This window comes from Schistocerca serialis, chromosome 4 (assembly GCF_023864345.2).
Source record: "Schistocerca serialis cubense isolate TAMUIC-IGC-003099 chromosome 4, iqSchSeri2.2, whole genome shotgun sequence".
Classification (NCBI taxonomy): Eukaryota; Metazoa; Arthropoda; class Insecta; order Orthoptera; family Acrididae; genus Schistocerca; species Schistocerca serialis.
In genome coordinates, this window is record NC_064641.1 from 228,682,871 (window position 1) to 228,702,455 (window position 19,585).

The window sequence follows — 19,585 nt, forward strand, 5'->3', positions numbered from 1 at the left end:
GATCATAAATGATTCAATCACATACTTATTTACAGACAAATTCTGACACTAAATGCTTTATTAAGAAAGACCTTGGCAGAATATATGTAATGGAGCTCATTTTTGTTGGCTAGGGAAAAACAATGCACCCTGAAAGTTATTCAACAGTCTGTGCTCATTATACAAACATAACATTTTCTTTTTTAGCCCTTCTAACCCATTCGGGAGCTGTACAATATGGATTGGCAACATAACTGCAGCAGTAACTGAAAAGATGCTAAAGGAATTATTTTCTAAGTAAGTATCACTTAAGTATGCTATTTTTTCGAAGCACAATGTAACAGATATTTACATGTAAACATAATTGTATGTGAGGAACTAGGAGTTGCCAGATTGGAAGATATCACCACCCTAAACATGAGAACTGGAGGATGGGAAGGAAAGATCTCTTATCAAAGTTGGAACAGGTGCATATCCAGGAAGCTGTAATCAAATGTCAGATTTGGTTTTTAACTGTTCTCTGCCATATACTCCCTCTGTGAAGTTTATAAGAATAGGAGTGTTGTGAAAATAAACCTTAAATATCTATAGTGATAATCGTATCAAAATTATGAGTAAGATATAATTTAAAAGGACAATGAATGCTTTGCAGTTGAATGGATAAAAGCAATCACAAATGTTGATATTTATCTTTTATTAAGTACACTTCTGAAGTTTGTTATTGCCATGGTTATGTAATTGTAATGTACAGATTTTTAATGTCACCACCCATTAATTGGGATTTAATTATTTTATTTGCAATTAATATGGAAGGCAATTTCAGGTTGTGGACTATTTTTATATTAAAATAGAAAGCAATGGAGGCAATGTTAAATGAAACAGGGGCCTCCTTAATTAAATGACTGACTTAATTCTGAACTTTTACGACAGTTTATACAGCTTCTTCTGATAGTAGTAACAGCTCACAGTTTTGGCTTGGAGAGCAAATCTTTTGATAAAATTTGTTGCTGATTGTGAATTTAAATCTTTTGCCTTGTGGTAATTAGTATTAAATTGATTATCAGACTTTGTAATATTAAACTGATTGCAGGTTCTGTGGTATTTCACAAACAAAAGACAATGGTGCATGAAATGGTGCACGCAAACTATAATAACCAAAAGAAATGCTTCCGTATTTAAGAAAACACACAACGTTATGAATTTGTAAAGGAAAGATAGCTTTGTAAATGAAATATGGTTAAACTTTGACTGTATTATTTTAAGGAAATAAAAGTCTACTTAATTTATTTCACACATTTGATGCCAGATATTTAAAACAACAGATCCTCTACGTGGAACATACGACATTCAAATGCACGCACTTGATATTCTGATTTATAATAATAGATGCAGTTCAAATAATTAAGTATTAAGTAACAGTCCAAGAACGATTTCTTGAGCAACAGAACAGAGGAAAAGGGAGCAGTGCCCTTGTTTCACTGCTATTTATACTAATTACACATTATGATCTTTGTATGATTGTCAATATATTATCCAGAGGCATCTGGCATAGATGCATTACTTTGGGTAAATTTCTTGTAAAAGTTGGGGCCGTTATAAAATATATATCCACTTATGTTATGCTTCTAATAAAGCAGATAACCAATTTTTTTTTTTTAATTTCTCTTTCAGGTATGGAACTATACTCAGTGTCCACGTGTACCCAGAAAGAACTTGTGCGTTTATTAACTACAAAGACAGCAGTTCTCCTGGGAAAGCTATGAAGGCTATGCAGGGGCGTACAATTGCTGGAAAGGAAATACTTATAAAATTTCCAGACAGGGTAGCCAATAATGCAGCAGAAGCAGCCACTCACAAGAAGAAACGTTAATTAAGTTCTCCAAGTTCTGTGAATACAAACATTGTAAGTCAATGTTGTGAACTGTACTGTAGGGAGATTGAAACTTTCTTGATATGTCAACAGATCCTGTTTTGGAGAAGTAACATAATTGAGTGTTAATCTCCTTATTTGAGGACAGTAATGGAGATAACAGTGAAGTGGGTAATGTAATTGAAATGGGACCAAGAAAACTCAGATTTGAGGTTTGAGGTGTGAAGTGACAAAGTCCCATGTTGCAGGAGATTGTAATATATATGGATTGTTGAATTTTTTTCGTGGAATAAGTATATTACAAAGCTGTAAAAATCAATCTCAGGACACCAGTCTCCACTTATGAAGGCTGGGGAAGGAAGTGTCATTCTGATGGATACTGGACTGCATGAGACTACATGGAAAGGAATTAGCAGATACAGCTGTGAAGAAGGCGTGTAGCGATAATCAGGTTGTTCATTGTGCCATCTGTTTCCATACTATCACATCACTCTTGAGGTACAAAGGCAAGTGTAGATGGAAAGAAGAAGGGATGGAAGTGACAGACAGTAAATTGTGACCAGTAAAGTCAGTAAAAGTGGCTATGGCATACCTCCTTCCAGCCACAAAGAGATGAGACTCTTCTCACTCATCTACACATTCATAGAAACATTGTTCAGACCTAAATTATCTACTACTGACAAAAGTCTGAATGTCTGCTGTTTTAATTAGTTCATTAAAGAAATATCCTTATTAATTTTTCCTGCCTAAATTTTTTACTATGTTCTGAAAAGTTCTTGTTGCTGAATGAACTTTGTTTTCCTTGAAAATACATACATTTTGATTCTCAGATGACTTTTCTTAGAATTTTACAGTGCATTTTGTAATGTAATTTAAGACACCTCCCCCCTAGTTTTGCATGGTATTTGGATTCCATTTATAACCCTCTATTTGCACATGTTAATATTTTAGGACAACAGCTTTCAAAGTAAAAGATTATGTTATATTTTTCAATTAATACTGAAGATATTGTGCTCATTTTTAATTTGTTTTACAAGCTCTGTTCCAGCCCCGAGGACCATGCAACGGCATACAGCCACTGTGTCATCCTTTGCTATTGGTGTCATTTGGATGCAATACGGAGGAGCATGGGCTCCAGCCCACTGCCTTCCCCCCCCCCCCCCCCCCCCCCTTCCCCACTGTTGTCATTTTTTCCAAACCTTGGAGGCACTATTTCTCTTTCAAGTTGGCACCACAGGGATGAATTCACCCCATCCCATTCCTCTCACCAAGAAAAAAATTCTGGCATGTCCTCTGCATGTCAGTAAGTCCTTCTGGCCACTCAGCTATAACAGATGCAGACATGTTTTATTTGTTACTCTTGTAGTTTTCCAATTCTTTTTATTTGTATCATGTGCCCACATATAAAATGTTAGATTATACGAAATAGCAAGGGATTGAAAAACAGATGTAGAATATGTATGTTCAAAAAATTAAAATTAAAATCTTCATTTAATTTTGCCTTATAATGATTAGAAATTTAATAATCCATTCAAGTTGTTTCATAAATAAATCAAAATTGCCAGGTAGATCCCTGTCTATTGACTGTTACTATCAATTATCCCTGAATTTCTTCTTCCTCAGCAAGCTACAGAATGCTGATAAGTGCAAAATCTCAGTAAATTGCATTTGGTGACACCAAAATAAGTGGACAGCTTAAGAGACCTAGATATTCAGTTATAAAATTTTTGAGTCCTTGTTTCTAATATTATGTTTGTTTTTATACTATGTAATTTACATTATGTGTAACGATTTACAGTATATAAGAGTGTAAAAGGTTTATGCAAACCATGAAAAATAATAATAGTGCAAAATTTAAGTGTGTCATTTTTACTATATTTGTATCCCTGTATGTATGTCTAACTCACCATTGTTATGTCAGTCATATAAAATTGTTCAGTAGACACATTGTATGTCATCAATATTCTCACTCATGAGACAAATTCAAACTGCTATTAAGGAACAAATTGAAAACCAAGTGGACTAGATTGCTAGGTGGTGCTGGATACATGGTACATGCTGCATTTGTTTGTTCACAACTACATTTTCATCATTACATTGTATAAAACAATTTTGTCAGTAAAATAATCAAGTAATTGTGAATAGCCGACATGTTAGTATTTAATTGAAACAGGTAAAATATGGAAAAGTGCATAATTCTTCTCTCGTCACTGTGCCTATTTCAATGCCTAATTTTATACATGAGAAGCATTCATAAATCGTCACATGATTTTGTATTTCTGGCCACTCAGCTATAACAGATGCAGACATGTTTTATTTGTTACTCTTGTAGTTTTCCAATTCTTTTTATTTGTATCATGTGCCCACATATAAAATGTTAGATTATACGAAATAGCAAGGGATTGAAAAACAGATGTAGAATATGTATGTTCAAAAAATTAAAATTAAAAGCCGCTCATCCATGTGTGATAAGAGCTGATGTTGTTCTAAGCCAGTTAAAATGGAATGTTTAGGGAAAATTGTCGATGTGGTTTCATTGGGCATGCAGTGAGGAAGATGCTGAGGCACTCAATAAGGTTCTTCTTTGGAATTGTAGATTATGCCAGAAAGCTCAGAAAATCGTAGAATAAGAGTTAGATGTCTCTTAGCTGGTCTGATATTTCTTTTGAATATTTATTAAAATGATTACTAGAAATGTTCAATTATAGTTCAGTATAGTATGCATACAAAGTGAGATCGTCACTTTGACAGAGATCCTTTCTCTCTTGACAAATGAACTGCTGACAATCTTCCCTGTATGTGCTTGGTGTGTGTAGCCAATAGGGATTGTGGGAGAGGAGATACGTGTTGACTGCTGTCTGCCACCAAATACTTGGGCTCTAAGCACACTCTCTCTCTGGTACCAACTTCCAGCTGGCTAGGGCATGTTTCCTTCCTAACTATTTTTACAGACTTCAGTTCAAAAATGCCCAACTTATGTTTTCAACACATCACCTCTCAGCCTGCCATAATTGGCGGGTGCCTTGCGAACCAACCTTTTTTACTTAAAAGGAATAAACTTCCATTTTGTTCATAAAAATGTACGTCTTACGGTTTAACATCCCCTAAAGATCTCCACACTTTGACTATCCTGACGAGGCTCACTCTGCTTTTTAACCACCATGTGGGCAGAATTACAACTTGTGAAATGTGGGTATGGTAGTCAAAGGAGTAAAAGAGAAGTGGTGCTGAAAGATGGTGGCAAGCAAAGAGAAGACAAGCAATAACTTTGGTGGCAAATTCAAAATTCAGTTAACCAATAGTATTTGCTGATTAATAACAAGGGAACCTCCCCATCGCACCCCCCTCAGATTTAGTTGTAAGTTGGCACAGTGGATAGGCCTTGAAAAACTGAACACAGATCAATCGAGAAAACAGGAAGAAGTTGTGTGGAACTATGAAAAAAATAATCAAAATATACAAACTGAGTAGTCCATGCACAAGATAGGCAAAATCAAAGAGAGTGTGAGTACACGAGCGCCGTGGTCCCATGCTTAGCGTAAGCAGATGGGGTTCTTGGTTCAAGTCCTCCCTTGAGTAAAAATTTTATTTTCGCAAAGTTATGATCTGTCTGTTCGTTCATTGATGTCTCTGTTCACTGTAATAAGTTTAGTGTCTGTGGTTTGCGACCGCACAGCAAAACCGTGCGATTAGTAGACGAAAGGACGTGCCTCTCCAATGGGAACCGAAAACATTTGATCGCAAGGTCATAGGTCAACCGATCCCTCCACAGGAAAACACGTCTGATATATTCTATACGACACTGGTGACGGCATATGCGTCACATGACAGGAATATGTTGTCGACCCACCTAACTTGTACACTTGGCAAATGGGTAAAAAGATTCTTCTACCTTGCCAGATTTAGTTTTTCTTGTGGATGTGATAATCACTCCCAAAAAAGTGATGAAAACATAAGACTTTGTCACATAAACTGAAAATAAAAAATTAAAATTTTCAGTCCAGGGTAGACTTGAACCAAGAACCTTTTCTTTCGCAGCTGCGCACGCTAACCCTGAGACCACGGCGCTCCTTCATTTTTTCTCCTTTATGTTGCCTATTTTACGCTTGGACTATTCAGTTTGTATATTTTGCTTATTTTTTTCGTAGTTCCATACAATTTCTTCCTGTTTTCTAGATTGATCTGTGTTCAGATTTTCAAGGCCTATTCACTGTGCCACCTTATAACTAAATCTGAGGGGGGTGCGATGGGGAGGTTCCCTTGTAAGCAAAATCATGAGATGTAAGAGCCATGTGCATCTGTAGATTAATATACTGTGAACTATAACAGTGTTAGCAACATTTCAGAGATGCCAAAGAAAAACAAAACAGGAAAAGAATTCTGTTGCTATGCAGCAGCCATGAGAGAGTATAGACCACCAGCTACAAGGAAACATTAGGTTCAGGATACCAGTTCACAAGTTTTGTAAAACCAAGTGCTGGTCTTAGCCAGGTAACAGAAAACATGAAATAGATGTGTATGGATTTCAGCAAGGATGATCAGATGCTTGTAATAGGGGAGCTGAAAACAACACGGTCAGAATAGGAGGTCTGGGTTTTGTTTGAGGTCCTGTGATGCGATTAGCAGCCTTGGGTTAATTCTGCTGTGATGTGAGTGAAGCACAGATTGGGGCTAGCTCCTTGGAATGGGTGCAAGATCTCATGTTGGTGCTGTTCCAGTGGGTTCTATAGGAAGATTGGTATGTACGTCTCATGGCCTGCTCCTACATAGAATGGCTAAAGACAAGTCAGCAGATCTAGAAGAAGAAAGCTTAGGGGATCTACCAGCACACAAAAACATATCCCTGTGGTTACTGGATTCAGGTGAGATGAATGTTTTCGGTTAAATTCAGGCAGACAGCAATGAAAAAAATTCAGCTGATCAAGACTCCCACTTTGTCACAAAAAGAGTAGGGAGAAAGTGAATTTGCATTAGAATATAAGGGGGATGAAAAGTAAAGAACATGATTTGTTTAGATCTCAGAAGTTGGAATGAAATTGATTACATTTGTATGAACACCATGTAACAACTGGGATAGAAAGTCTTACAAATGTACAAAGTGGTTACAAATGTAGATCCAGTATCTTAAAGGAGGATTTCTGATGTTAATAAAAAATGAATGTAAATTCAAAAATACAAAAGTAAGTAAATTTGAATAGCTCAAAATATAGAAATGTGCTTGTGAGTTAATATTCAATGCTGTAACATTTGTTATTGTTGCAGTACTCAGGTTACCATTGGGTAGTTGTGATAAAAAGGAATTATATGGAAAAAATGATCTAGAGATGTTATTAACCACATATCGTTTAATGTCATCCACTCGAGTCACTCATGATAGGGTACACTGATATATAATGTATTTACACAGCAAACAAATGCCTACGCTGTGGCGAACAGTGTCAGATCATGATGCACAGTTAGTTACATTTCATACTCTCTAGAAACACTCAACAAAAACAATGATGGTGATTATTAGGTCTACAACTTTCCTTCTGCTATTTTTTCTCAAACATCAAGGCTATATTATGAAAAAATTATTATTCAAATTATTGGCAATCACTGGCCATTACTTTTCCCCCACTTTTGGGCAGCATAAAAATTCCACAGCAGAAGGACTGGGCATCTTTCAATCTTCAGTCTTCAAGAAGGGTCGTCAAGCAGATGCGCAAAACTATAGACCTATATCTCTGATGTCGATCTGTTGTAGAATTTTAGAACATGTTGTTTGCTTGAGTATCATGTCGTTTTTGGAAACCCACAATGTACTATGTAGGAATCAACATGGATTCCGGAAACAGTGATCGTGTGAGACCCAACTCGCTTTATTTGTTCATGAGACCCAGAAAATATTAGATACAGGCTCCCAGGTAGATGCTATTTTTCTTGACTTCCGGAAGGCGTTCGATACAGTTCCGCACTGTCGCCTGATAAACAAAGTAAGAGCCTATGGAATATCAGACCAGCTGTGTGGCTGGATTGAAGAGTTTTTAGCAAGCAGAACACAACATGTTGTTATCAATGGAGAGACATCTACAGACGTTAAAGTAACCTCTGGCGTGCCACAGGGGAGTGTTATGGGACCTTTGCTTTTCACAATATATATATAAATGACCTAGTAGATAGTGTCGGAAGTCCCATGCGGCTTTTCACGGATGATGCTGTAGTATACAGAGAAGTTGCAGCATTAGAAAATTGTAGCGAAATGCAGGAAGATCTGCAGTGGATAGGCACTTGGTGCAGGGAGTGGCAACTGACCCTTAACATAGACAAATGTAATGTATTGCGAATACATAGAAAGAAGGATCCTTTATTGTATGATTATATGATAGCGGAACAAACACTGGTAGCAGTTACTTCTGTAAAATATCTGGGAGTATGCGTGTGGAACGATTTGAAGTGGAACGATCATATAAAATTGATTGTTGGTAAGGCGGGTACCAGGTTGAGATTCATTGGGAGAGTCCTTAGAAAATGTAGTCCATCAACAAAGGAGGTGGCTTACAAAACACTCGTTCGACCTATACTTGAGTATTGCTCATCAGTGTGGGATCCGTACCAGATCAGGTTGACGGAGGGGATAGAGAAGATCCAAAGAAGAGTGGCGCGTTTCGTCACAGGGTTATTTGGTAACCGTGATAGCGTTATGGAGATGTTTAACAAACTCAAGTGGCAGACTCTGCAAGAGAGGCGCTCTGCATCGCGGTGTAGCTTGCTCGCCCGGTTTCGAGAGGGTGCGTTTCTGGATGAGGTATCGAATATATTGCTTCCCCCTGCTTATACCTCCCGAGGAGATCACGAATGTAAAATTAGAGAGATCAGAGCGCGCACGGAGGCTTTCAGACAGTCGTTCTTCCCGCGAACCATACGCGACTGGAACAGGAAAGGCAGGTAATGACAGTGGCACGTAAAGTGCCCTCCGCCACACACCGTTGGGTGGCTTGTGGAGTATAAATGTAGATGTACATGTAGATGTAGATCCATGGGTCAATCCAATTTTGCCCTTGTTCATCTGACTGGAAGTGCTGGTCATCCAGGCTGTGAGTCATTGATTGTGAAAGATGGTAGGCAGAGGGAGGGTTTTGAGACATGGGGCCAAGCATTGTTATGCTGCAAAATCACCTTTTCATGTCTTATCATTGTGTCATGGGCATTTGTCTTTCAATACTCAGTTCAAATGCTTTCTCAATAACAATCTCCCATGACTGTTTCCATTGGTTCCAGTAGCTTCGAGAACCTTATCTGTTTGGCCGTATTGCCGGTTTTCAATGTCAAAAATCATCATTCTCGAAGCATTGAAATCATTCTCAGTGCATTCAGCACTAATAGGTGCCTCATTATAGGTTTTACCCAGCATTTTACGAGCCTGAGCCACAGATTTATTCATGTTAAAGCAGAAAATTACAACTTCCTGCAAATGATGAGATTTGGGCTTGTAAATTGACATATTGAATCAAGAATAACTCTTAGGATGCAATCACAAATTGACTGATTTTTGATGGCATTATGTTTATAAATGCCTAAGCTTATTTTATGACACTTACAACCTCCCACTCGTGCCACCATTTGTCGCTACTGCCATCTATTGCAAAATGGTGAAAGCAAAGCTGTAGACCTAATAAAAGCAAAACAGTGGAAGGTTTTATAGAAAGTTTAAAAATGGCGGGTGAAGTTTGCAATGAATGTATTGCAATGAATGTAATATCAGCTATAATTTCAACATATTTGTTAGCAAGTTTGTAACCATTTTTGAATGCAGTTTTACTAATAAAATAATTAAACACAGCATTAAGAAATCTTCAAAGAAATCTTGGGTCAATACTGGTGTCGACACCTTGCGTCACTACAGGTACTGTAGTATCTTTAGAATGATAAAGCAAAATCTACATAGTAGCCAGAACAAGCAAGGATCCTTAGAATGATAAAGCAAAATCTACATAGTAGCCAGAACAAGCAAGGATCCTCTAGTACTTTCATTACAAACAGAATTGTAACATTTTAAGAAAAGTTGTAAAAATCCTGGAGTGTTCACATCTTGTCAGAAATTGGCAGATCAAACAATAAAATAAAATCAGTATGGAGCATTTTTAAAAGAGAGATGGGGAAAGAACCCCCTACAGGATAACACTATTTCTATTAAAGAGCACTGGAGCACTATAAAATGTGGCTCGTATATAGCTGATATTTTTAATAATTTCTTTTTAAATGTTTCTGGGAAAATCTGATCAGAAATGAAAGCGAAACAGCTTTCTGATGGATCAGTATAGAGGAAATATTACACACATCTCCATCTGAAATAAGGAAGGTTATCATGACCCTCAGAAGTAAAGAACTCTAATGAAACACATGTTCTCAGTCACACATCATAGTACGTTTTCGTGATGGATTAAAATTTGCCAGTTTTAGACCTCACTATAAGAAAGGTGACTCCTTAGATGTCTGCAGCAATTGGCCAGTCTCCAGTCTCACATCTTTCCCAAAATTTCTGAGAAGTAATGTACTGGACGGTTGTAACCCAGCCAAGTAGTAATGGAATACCCTTGGTCAAGTGCAGTTTGATTTTAAAAAGGTTTCTCTACTGGGGAAGCTGTTTTATATTTTCTTTGAGTACGTAATAAAATTTTTAAATGACACAAGATCAGTATTTGCGATCGTCTATGTATGTCTGTATTCCCAAGCTGTATCAGACTTCCAGCTACTACAAATACACTCCACCAGGATAACACCATGGCCAGTACGATAACGCTCACAGTGCACACTCCACTGCTTGTTCCAATGGCTTAGGCCAGCAATAGCTCAAAAGGTATATGCCAGAGTGCGGTGTGATCGCATCAGTTGGTGCGCATGAGAATCAGCGTCATCTGAGCGATGGACCCACAGTGATTTATAGTAAGATTGTGCCAGCTATTGCATTTTCATGGTAACATTGTACTGCGCCACAACCCCCTCCCCCCCCCCCCCCCCCCTTTTCCTCTCCTGGGGGGTAAGACACAGGAGGTGTGCAGTCCTGATGAGCAGCCACTGGGAAAATGAGTGAGTTGATGTCCATAGGCATCACTGTGGAAGGCCAGAGCAGGACAAGGCTTGGTGGGAAATGCTCAAGTTTCCAGGAATGAGGGGGTCCATCAGGAGCGGGGAAGCAGGTGGCTGCTGCCCAAGATGGCAGAGACGAAGTTGGTTCCAGTGGCACTACAGAAGTCCATGAGCGTAGGCCACAGTATGTAACAAGGATCTGTGGTGGGCAGAAGTCATCCCGCAGATCCACATTGGGTGGTGCTGAACTACCAGATCTAGACTGGGGTGTCAACCAGAAGGAAGAAGTCTCAGGGATGATGTGTGCTGGCAGTGGGCACAGCATATCCAAAAGTGTGTGGTGAGGCTGACCACGAAGCAGCTTTGCTACGCTGCAACCCTCGATTAGGGTGCCCCTGTAAGTTGCTAGAAAGCTACATAGAGCATTAGACTGCAGTCTTTGACATCATTTCATCGAGGAACTGGGTTTTAAAAGTGCAGGTAGTGTTCTCCACAACTGTTGGAGGTCAGGCAAAAAAGTCATGGTGCAAAGGTGCTAGATCTTGTTATGGGCACAAAATCATTCAAAGATGCTAAAAGTAAATGCCTTTCCATTATCAGGAACCAAGTTGCATGGGGTGCTTTCCAGGACAAAGACTTTTTCCAAGGCCATAGTAGTGACTTGAGACATGTGGGACACAACAGGGAAGAGAGAAAAGGAATCAATCATGACTAGCCACATAAGCCCAAAAACAGGCCAGCAAAATATAATTGGATACCCTCCCAAGGTTCCAGGCTAGGGAGAGAACCACTGGGAAGGTGCAGCTTGATGGGCCTGACAGGTGAAAAGTTAGCATATCACATCCGCGATGTCAGAGGCATTATTTGGCCAGAATACATGTTTTTGTACCAAACATTTCACTGGGACATATTCCAATGGCTAATGTGCTGGAGGCAATGCAATTTTGGCCAAAGAGAAAGAGGAATCAGGTGGATTCAGCAGTGGTCCTTGTCCGAGACCCACAACAGAACCCCTTGATTGTGGTGTAGTCCATGCCACCGTGACCAGTGGGCATAAAATTTGGGATCGGGAGATGTGTCCGGCCACTCCTGTTGTACAAATGGAACAAGGGTGGCATAATGTCGGGTTCTTGCAGGCGGCAGCTGCGAAATCGTGCAATGTTAAGGGTAAAGTGGAAACAGTGGATCCAGATCTGAAGAAAGCTGGAATCAGCCCAATTCATGTTGACTGAAGGCTGGGTTGAGTCCTGTGTGAAACTGGGATAACATGTCCATGTTTGTGTGTAATTTCGCTGCTTGATAGTGAATAGAGTAACGAAAATTTGGCAATACAGCACCCTACACTGAAGATGATGGGCAGTCTTGTCTGATAAGTAATGCTTGGGGCCAAAGGTAATAGGCAATGGGTGATAATCAATGACAAGATGAAATTTCTGTCCATAAAGGAATACTTTAAATTTCTGAACTGTGTAAATAACAGTGAGGGCCTCTCACTCTATTTGAAAATAGTGCTGCTGAGAAGCAGGTAAGGTCTTAGAAGCATATGCAACAGGGAGTTTGGTGCTGGGGGTACTTGGGATAGGAATGTGCCAATACCAGAGGGGGACAGGTGTGGGCACGCCTCCATTGCTATTAATAAAGGCAGACTAGGAGTGTAGGTTGCTAAACATGGTGCCCACTTCAAGCAATCTTTTAAAAGTCCAGAAAGTTTTCTGACAGGCAGGTGACCATTCAAAAAGTGTGCTTTGGTGCTTCCGCTGGATCAATGAGTAGAGTCTTTGTTATTGTGGGATTTCATTTTATCCAATCCGTTTGCCTAGAGTTTAAACCTTAAATATGTCATGGAAAGTTATGTACAAGAATACTTGCACATGTTGCATTGAAGTCGTCTTGCCACCAGTCTCTGTAAGAAAAACTTGAGATTGTGAAGGTGATCCTCTGTAGTTACACCTTTGATCAAAGTATCATCAAGGTACAGCATAGTTGGGTCTACTCTGAAGTAGTTGATCCATAAAATACTGAAACATGGCAGGGCCTGAAGGAATTCTGAAAGGTAACCAGTTGTGATGGTAAAAACCTAATGGCATGTATGACACCAGATAAGTTTGTGATGCTGTGTCCAAGGGGATTTGAAAACACGTTTCTATGAAATCAGTTGTGTGGAATAAGGTGCCATAGCCTAATTTTGAAAGCATTTATCTGGGTTCAGTAGAGGATAAGTTTGCACTTCAGCTTGTGCATTGATGATTACTTTGAAATCATCACAAAATCTCACGGTGCCTTTGGGTGTGCATGCTGCTACCAGGGGAGTGGCCCATTGAGTACGGGAATTAAGTTTTAATGTGTCTTCATGAGTGAGCTTCTCCGTATCTGTTTTGAGGGCATACTTAAGAGCCAAGTGCACCAGGCAGGCTTCAAAAAAATTTGGGGCTGCTGTCATCTTAAGTGTGAAGTGAGTTTCAAAATCAGTTGTCTTCCCTATTCCAGGTGAGAAAATTTGGGCATACTTATTACAGAGAGTCCTTAAGGTCTTGCAAGGCCCTTTGGATTGCATGGCGAGCAATGTTTCATGGACCGCAAATCCGAAAGCATGGAAAGAGTCTACCAAAAAAAGTAGTCCATAGGTCAGCTTGCTGGGCGAGTGAACATGGCATTGACTTCTGATCTTGCAATTGTAAAGTTAGTTGGTCCATTACGAATACTGTAGATCATATTCATGATAAATGTTATGATGTGTAGCATGTCAGTTGAATAATTATATAATGGCCATTGCCAGGTATGTAATTGACTAATTATTTGTTTTCAACAATTTATCTTTGGTATGGAAGGAATTGTTAAAGAGAAACACCTTTAATCTACATTTGGAAATACACTGCTTGTCTGATGTCTTATTCCAATAAGCACATTGTCAAAGAATTTTTAGCTGAGCATTGTGTTCATTTCTGTACAAAATTTAGATTCACTAGAGAGAAGTGAAGATCATTTTTCCTTCTAGAATTCTGTGTGTGAATATCTTTATTACTCTCAAGCTGCTTTAGTTTATTGACAAAAAATTTCATGAGTGAATAAATGTAGTGTGAGGTGGTGATTAATATTCCCAGTTGTTTAAATAGACACCTGAAAAATGTACAGGTGTGAACTGAACATTTCATTCCAATTACTTTCTTTTGTGTAGTGAATACTATTTGAGGAATTACTGCAGAATATTATTTGTAGGGCATCAGTTCATGAAAATACTTCAACTTACCAATCTGTATGTCCTCAAATTTGGCAGTTAATGCTTATGGCAAAAGTAGCTGAACTTAAACACTTTAGCAGAGCTATTATACTTTTTTTTTCCACCAACATGCACACCAAGAAATAAGAACTTTTTAACCTGTTTTTTGTCGGTAAACTAGATTCACAATACATGGTTAATAAAGCATCATTTACTATTTTCGCTGTGAATGTTTCTTTGGTCAGGTTGGCAATAATGCTTTACAATGTCTGCAAAATGACTAATTTTGTCTCCTGATTTAAATAAAAAGGTAGACCATTAATGTAGAGAAAGAACTGTAATGAGCCCTAGATCAAACCTTGCAGAACACCCCTTGTGATTTCTCCCCATGATAGTATGGTGTGCCTGTTTGTATTACTCAGAAATCCTAATGTAGCATTCTGCATAATGTTTCTTAAATAGGATCCAAACCATGCACATCCTGAACCAAATATCCCATAAAAACATAAATTTTACATTAGTATAGTGGCATCACTCGATGTTACCATGCAAATTGAGTAGTTGGTGTAGCATTACTATCAATCACTGTGATGATGATTGGATTGTGGAGTGTTCAACTGCACGGTCATCAGCGCCCATACATAGTCCCAATTGTTTTCACAGTCCAATTGTTTGCATAGTCCAATCTAGCTATCTAGCTACTGTCACGATAGATGATGATGATGACATGATGAGGACAACACAAACACCCAGTCCCACAGCAAAGAAAATACCCAACAAGGCCAGGAATCGAACCCGGGACCTTGTGATCCAGAGGCAGCAATCCTAGCCTCTAGACCATGAGCTGCAGACATCAATCATTGTGACATCACTACTCACATGCGAGTGATACTTACATGCACCCTCTGATGGGATTATGCCCCACTCTGGCATATATGCTTCCTCAAGGCCGGCCGAAGCCTGTGTTGATGTGAATAGTTGTGTGCACACTGCGAGTGTTATCATATTGGCTATGGTGTTATTCTGGTGGACTCTATTTGTAATAGATAGGACTCTGATATGGCTTCAACTGGATTTTGCTTTGGAGTACAGACTTAAGGTAGCTTGCACATTCTTAGTAGCATCTTCTATATACACCTCTTGTTGTGAATAAACTCTGTTGTCTGCACATGTATTACAAAAGTGGCAGTGACTGAGGACCTGTGACATGTACAAATCAAATTTTGAACAATTTTGTTATTAAGCAAGAGTGCAGGTTTCAACCATGGAATATTTACAACACCTAGCGCAAACTGCATAGGTTTATCAGGAGCTAACAACAGCTATATTACTGGTAGTGCAAGCATTAATGAATGTAGAAGCAACATTTCTCATGCCACCTGTGTCTATGGCCTTTCAACCATTTAATGAACAAAGTGAGGAGGAGGATGCGTACTGCCAACAAGTGCAATTATTATATTTTTCAGCTTGTCAAATTTCCAACACAGAAAGACAAAAGGTCATGTTCTTGTCAGGAACCCCAAACTGTACCAGCTAATATAAAAATTAAAGAGTCATTAACAAAGCTGGTGGAACTTGAACCACCTAGAATGTTTTATCTACTGCAAGAACAGTTTTCAGTGGAGAAACATCTTATTGCAATCAAGTCAGAATTTTTGCAGTGTGAAAAGGGCACCTGTCACTCATATGTGGACTGTTAATCTACAAGGATTAAGTAAAAACTGCAATTTTAAATGTTCATATGGGAAGAATTAGGCAGACACTCTAGCCTGGGACACTATAGTGACACCCAACTCGGAAACAGGAAACCACATACTGAGAAAATCATATCAGTCTCTTTAATGGAAGTTATTCTAATCGTACAAGCTCACGAAAGTGCTCAAGCAGCACAGAATTTGTTTATGATGGAAGAAGCTCTCACCGCAGTCAACTCTCCAACACCAGTTACACAGTACATGTGTGATTACTGGTGGGCCTGTGCACTCTGTAGCCCTGATGATCTCATAAACAACCACACCAGTGATGATGAAGTGCATCAGCAGCAGTGCTGTTAACCAGCTGTGAACACTGTTTTCTTTGACAAGCATGTAGTGCATGCCCCAACCAGCGAGCACAGAACCAGTCGATCTAACTTCATGTTGACCGTGCTCACAGACCCGTTCACCTGGGGATGGTTATAACACCTCAAAGCAGGAACAAACATGCATATGTTTGTCTGCCCAAGCTACCTTTACCATTTCACTTTCAGTACTGTAGCCATGATACCTATCAGTCAGGATCACCTGATTTACTTCAGCTACATTCCATTACCCATGTTTTAGTTTTATTGGTTTTGATCTTACAATCTCTTTTCAAGACACCATCCATTTTGTTCAACTGCTCTTCCCAATCCTTATATTTCTGTGACAAAATTTCAGTGAACTTTAATTTCTTTTTCAAATTTCTCCTTGGTTTCCTCCACAGCTTGCTCAATTTTACAGATTGAATAACATTGGGGATAGGCTACAACCCCTGTTTCAATCCCTTCTCAACTGTGGCTTCCCTCCCTCAAATCTTACAACTACAGTCTGTTTTCTGTAAAAGCTGTAGATTTTTACTTTCTATATTTTATGCCTGTTATTTTCAAAATTTCAAAGAATGTAGGCCATTTAACATCACCAAAAGCTATCTCCAAATCTACATCTACAAATGCTATAAATGTAGATTTGCTTTTCATAAATCACAGGGTCAGTGCTGCCTTGCATCTTCCTACATTTCTCTGGAACATCAACCTCTACCAATTTTTCCAGTCTTGAGTAAATAATTTGTGTCAGTATCTTGCAACCATTAGTTATTAAACTGATGGTTTTCACACCTGACAGCACCTGCCTTCTTTGTAATTGGAATTATTACATTCATCATGATTGTCTGCAGGTATTTCACCTTTATCATGTATCTTACTCACCAGGTTGAATAATTTTGTCATAGCTGGCTGGCTCTCCCAAGGATCTCAATAATTCTGAGAGAATCCTGAGTCTTTCTGTGCCTGTCAAATTCTTCTTGCCATATCATATCTCCCAACTCATCTTCACTTAATTCTCCTCTTCTTTCTATAATGTTGTCCTCAAGTGTGTTCCCTTCATATGGGCCCACTATATATTCCTTACACCTTTCCCTTCTTTTCTTTGCACTGGTTTGCCATTTCAGCACTTGATATCCATAGAGTTGCTTCTCTTTTCTTGAAAGGTATATATTACATTTTTTTTACAAGTAGCACCTATGTTTGCCCTGGTTTTTCATGCTTCTACAGCCTTGCATTTGTGCTATATCTATTCCTGTTTAACAATTTCGCACTTTCTGTCAATCACATTTTTACATGTAAATATTACTTTTTCCTTGCTTCATTTACGAATTTCTCTTTTCATCAGTTAAAGTTGGTGTCTTGAGTCAGCCAAGGATTTGTACAAGGCCTCATTCTTTTACTTATTTTATCTTTTGCCCCTTTCCCTATTTCATCTCTCAAAGCCTACCATTTGTTTTCTACTGCATTTCTTCCCCCTGCTTCTGTACAATATATCCTAATGCTCCCTCTGAAACTCTCAACAACATCTGGTTCTTTTTATTTACACAGGTCCTATCTCCTTAACTTCCTACTTTTTTGCAGTTTCTTCAGGTTTGGTCTGCAGTTCATAGCCAATAAATTATGGGTTATGGTCAGAGTCCACACCTGCCCCTGGAAATGTATAACAGTTTAAAATATTGTTTGAAATCTCTGTTTGCCATTATATAGTCAATCTGAAACCTTCCAGTGTCTCCAGGTCTCTTCCACATGTACAACTTTCTTTTGTGATTGTCTAACCAAGTGTTAGGGATGATTAAATTATGATTTGTGCAAAATTCTACCTCTTTCGTTCCTTTTTTCTAGTCCATGTTCTCCTACAGTTCTTCCTTCTACTACTAACAAATTCTGGTCACCCATCACAATTAAATTTTCTCCGCCTTACCCAACTGGATAATTTCATTTACCTCACCGTATATTCTTTCAATCTCTTCACCATTTGCCAAGCTGGGTGGTATACACACTTGTACTATTGTCGTGGGTATTGGCTTTGTGTCTGTGTTGGCTACAGTTGTGTGTTCACTATGCTGTTCATAGTAGCTTACCCGCATTTCCGTTTTCATATTCATTATTAGATCTTCTCCTGCATTATCTGTATCTGATTTTGTATTAATAACCCTGTACTGACCCGACCAAAAGTCTTGTTCTTCCTATCATCACACTCCATTAGTTCTCACTGTATCTAACTTCATACTATCCATTTCCTTTTTAAATTTTCTAACTTCAATACCGGCTTAAGGGAAGTAGCATTTCAGAATTAGACCAGTAGAAAATAGACTGTGCTAAGTAACTGACCTGTAGCGTAGCTGTTACTGTTTGACTGTGAGTTTGCGAAGTCAACGAATGCGACTGGAGGAAACTTGGCTGTGGTGGCAAACTGATGCGTAGCATAGCCCAATGATCATTCAGAAAACTTTGTAGCACTGAATGTCCCTTGGATTATCACCCACTGGGAATGAAATGAGATGTCAGGACAACAGTAGATTTGTTCAGTTAATTTCTTTATTCCAGCCCTTGGCTGTAGTACATCAGGAACAGCTTGGTGCTGGCATCCAGTTGACTCTCATGTAAAACAATAGATGTTGACATTGCTGAAATCGCAAGGAGTGGGGCTGAGCACGGCATTACTCGAATGCTGCTGCCAGCAACGTCTCCAGCTATGACCATGATGACAGCATGGTTACGCAGCTGATGATGGCTGTGAACTTCCTCCAGTTAGCAGACGGCTCACTCGTGTCTCAGGACATGCTGCCCTGTCTTGTGCTCGAGCAGTGGACTCCATACTGCATTCAGGGATGTCACTAGCTTATGCTGCAGGCTATGATACTGATTTGAGAGTAGCTTATTACAGTTATAGTTGAGAATTTACACACTCCAGACTATGTTCGTTTAGGGCTTAAGGCATGTACTCTAAACACGTCTGTGGCGGCAAGGGGGAGATGCTTCTGCCCTTCTGCTAGTGTACTGCATCAGCTGTTGCTATACCGCACCCAGCTGGCTCTGCTTCGCAATGTCAGTCGGCTGAGTTTTGCTTTGCAATGCATAATACTCTCACCCACCTGCGTCCGGCCCTATTGTAACTCACTTCTGCTCTGGCATATTATCATACCAAATACAGTCGCTATGCTACAGTAGGGTACTTTCAAAATGTACCAATTCCAGAGGTTGTAATTACCCTGGACCCTTAGAGGACCTTTCAAATTTTACAAGATATTCTGTTTTATGACAACATTCTTCACAATCTATTCCATTATGCCACCACATAATTTTGTACACTCCACATCATGATGATGATTATAGAAACTATTTTCTCATGATTATGCCATATTTTCTAATCATCTGACTCATCGTT

General features: G+C 39.0%; 1 protein-coding gene across 3 annotated transcripts in view; it reads left to right on the forward strand.

Moving 5' to 3' along the window:
• The window catches only part of LOC126473972 (uncharacterized), a 96,644-nt gene extending 92,937 nt beyond the window's left edge, over positions 1 to 3,707 (forward strand). For all 3 annotated transcript variants that reach the window (XM_050101359.1, XM_050101357.1, XM_050101358.1), the window contains exons 6-7: positions 187 to 276; positions 1,651 to 3,707. In XM_050101359.1, the coding sequence (XP_049957316.1) occupies positions 187 to 276; positions 1,651 to 1,849 (289 nt within the window). In that variant the 3' untranslated portion in view covers positions 1,850 to 3,707. The remainder of the gene's footprint in view (positions 1 to 186; positions 277 to 1,650) is intronic.
• Positions 3,708 to 19,585: the final 15,878 nt, after the last annotated feature.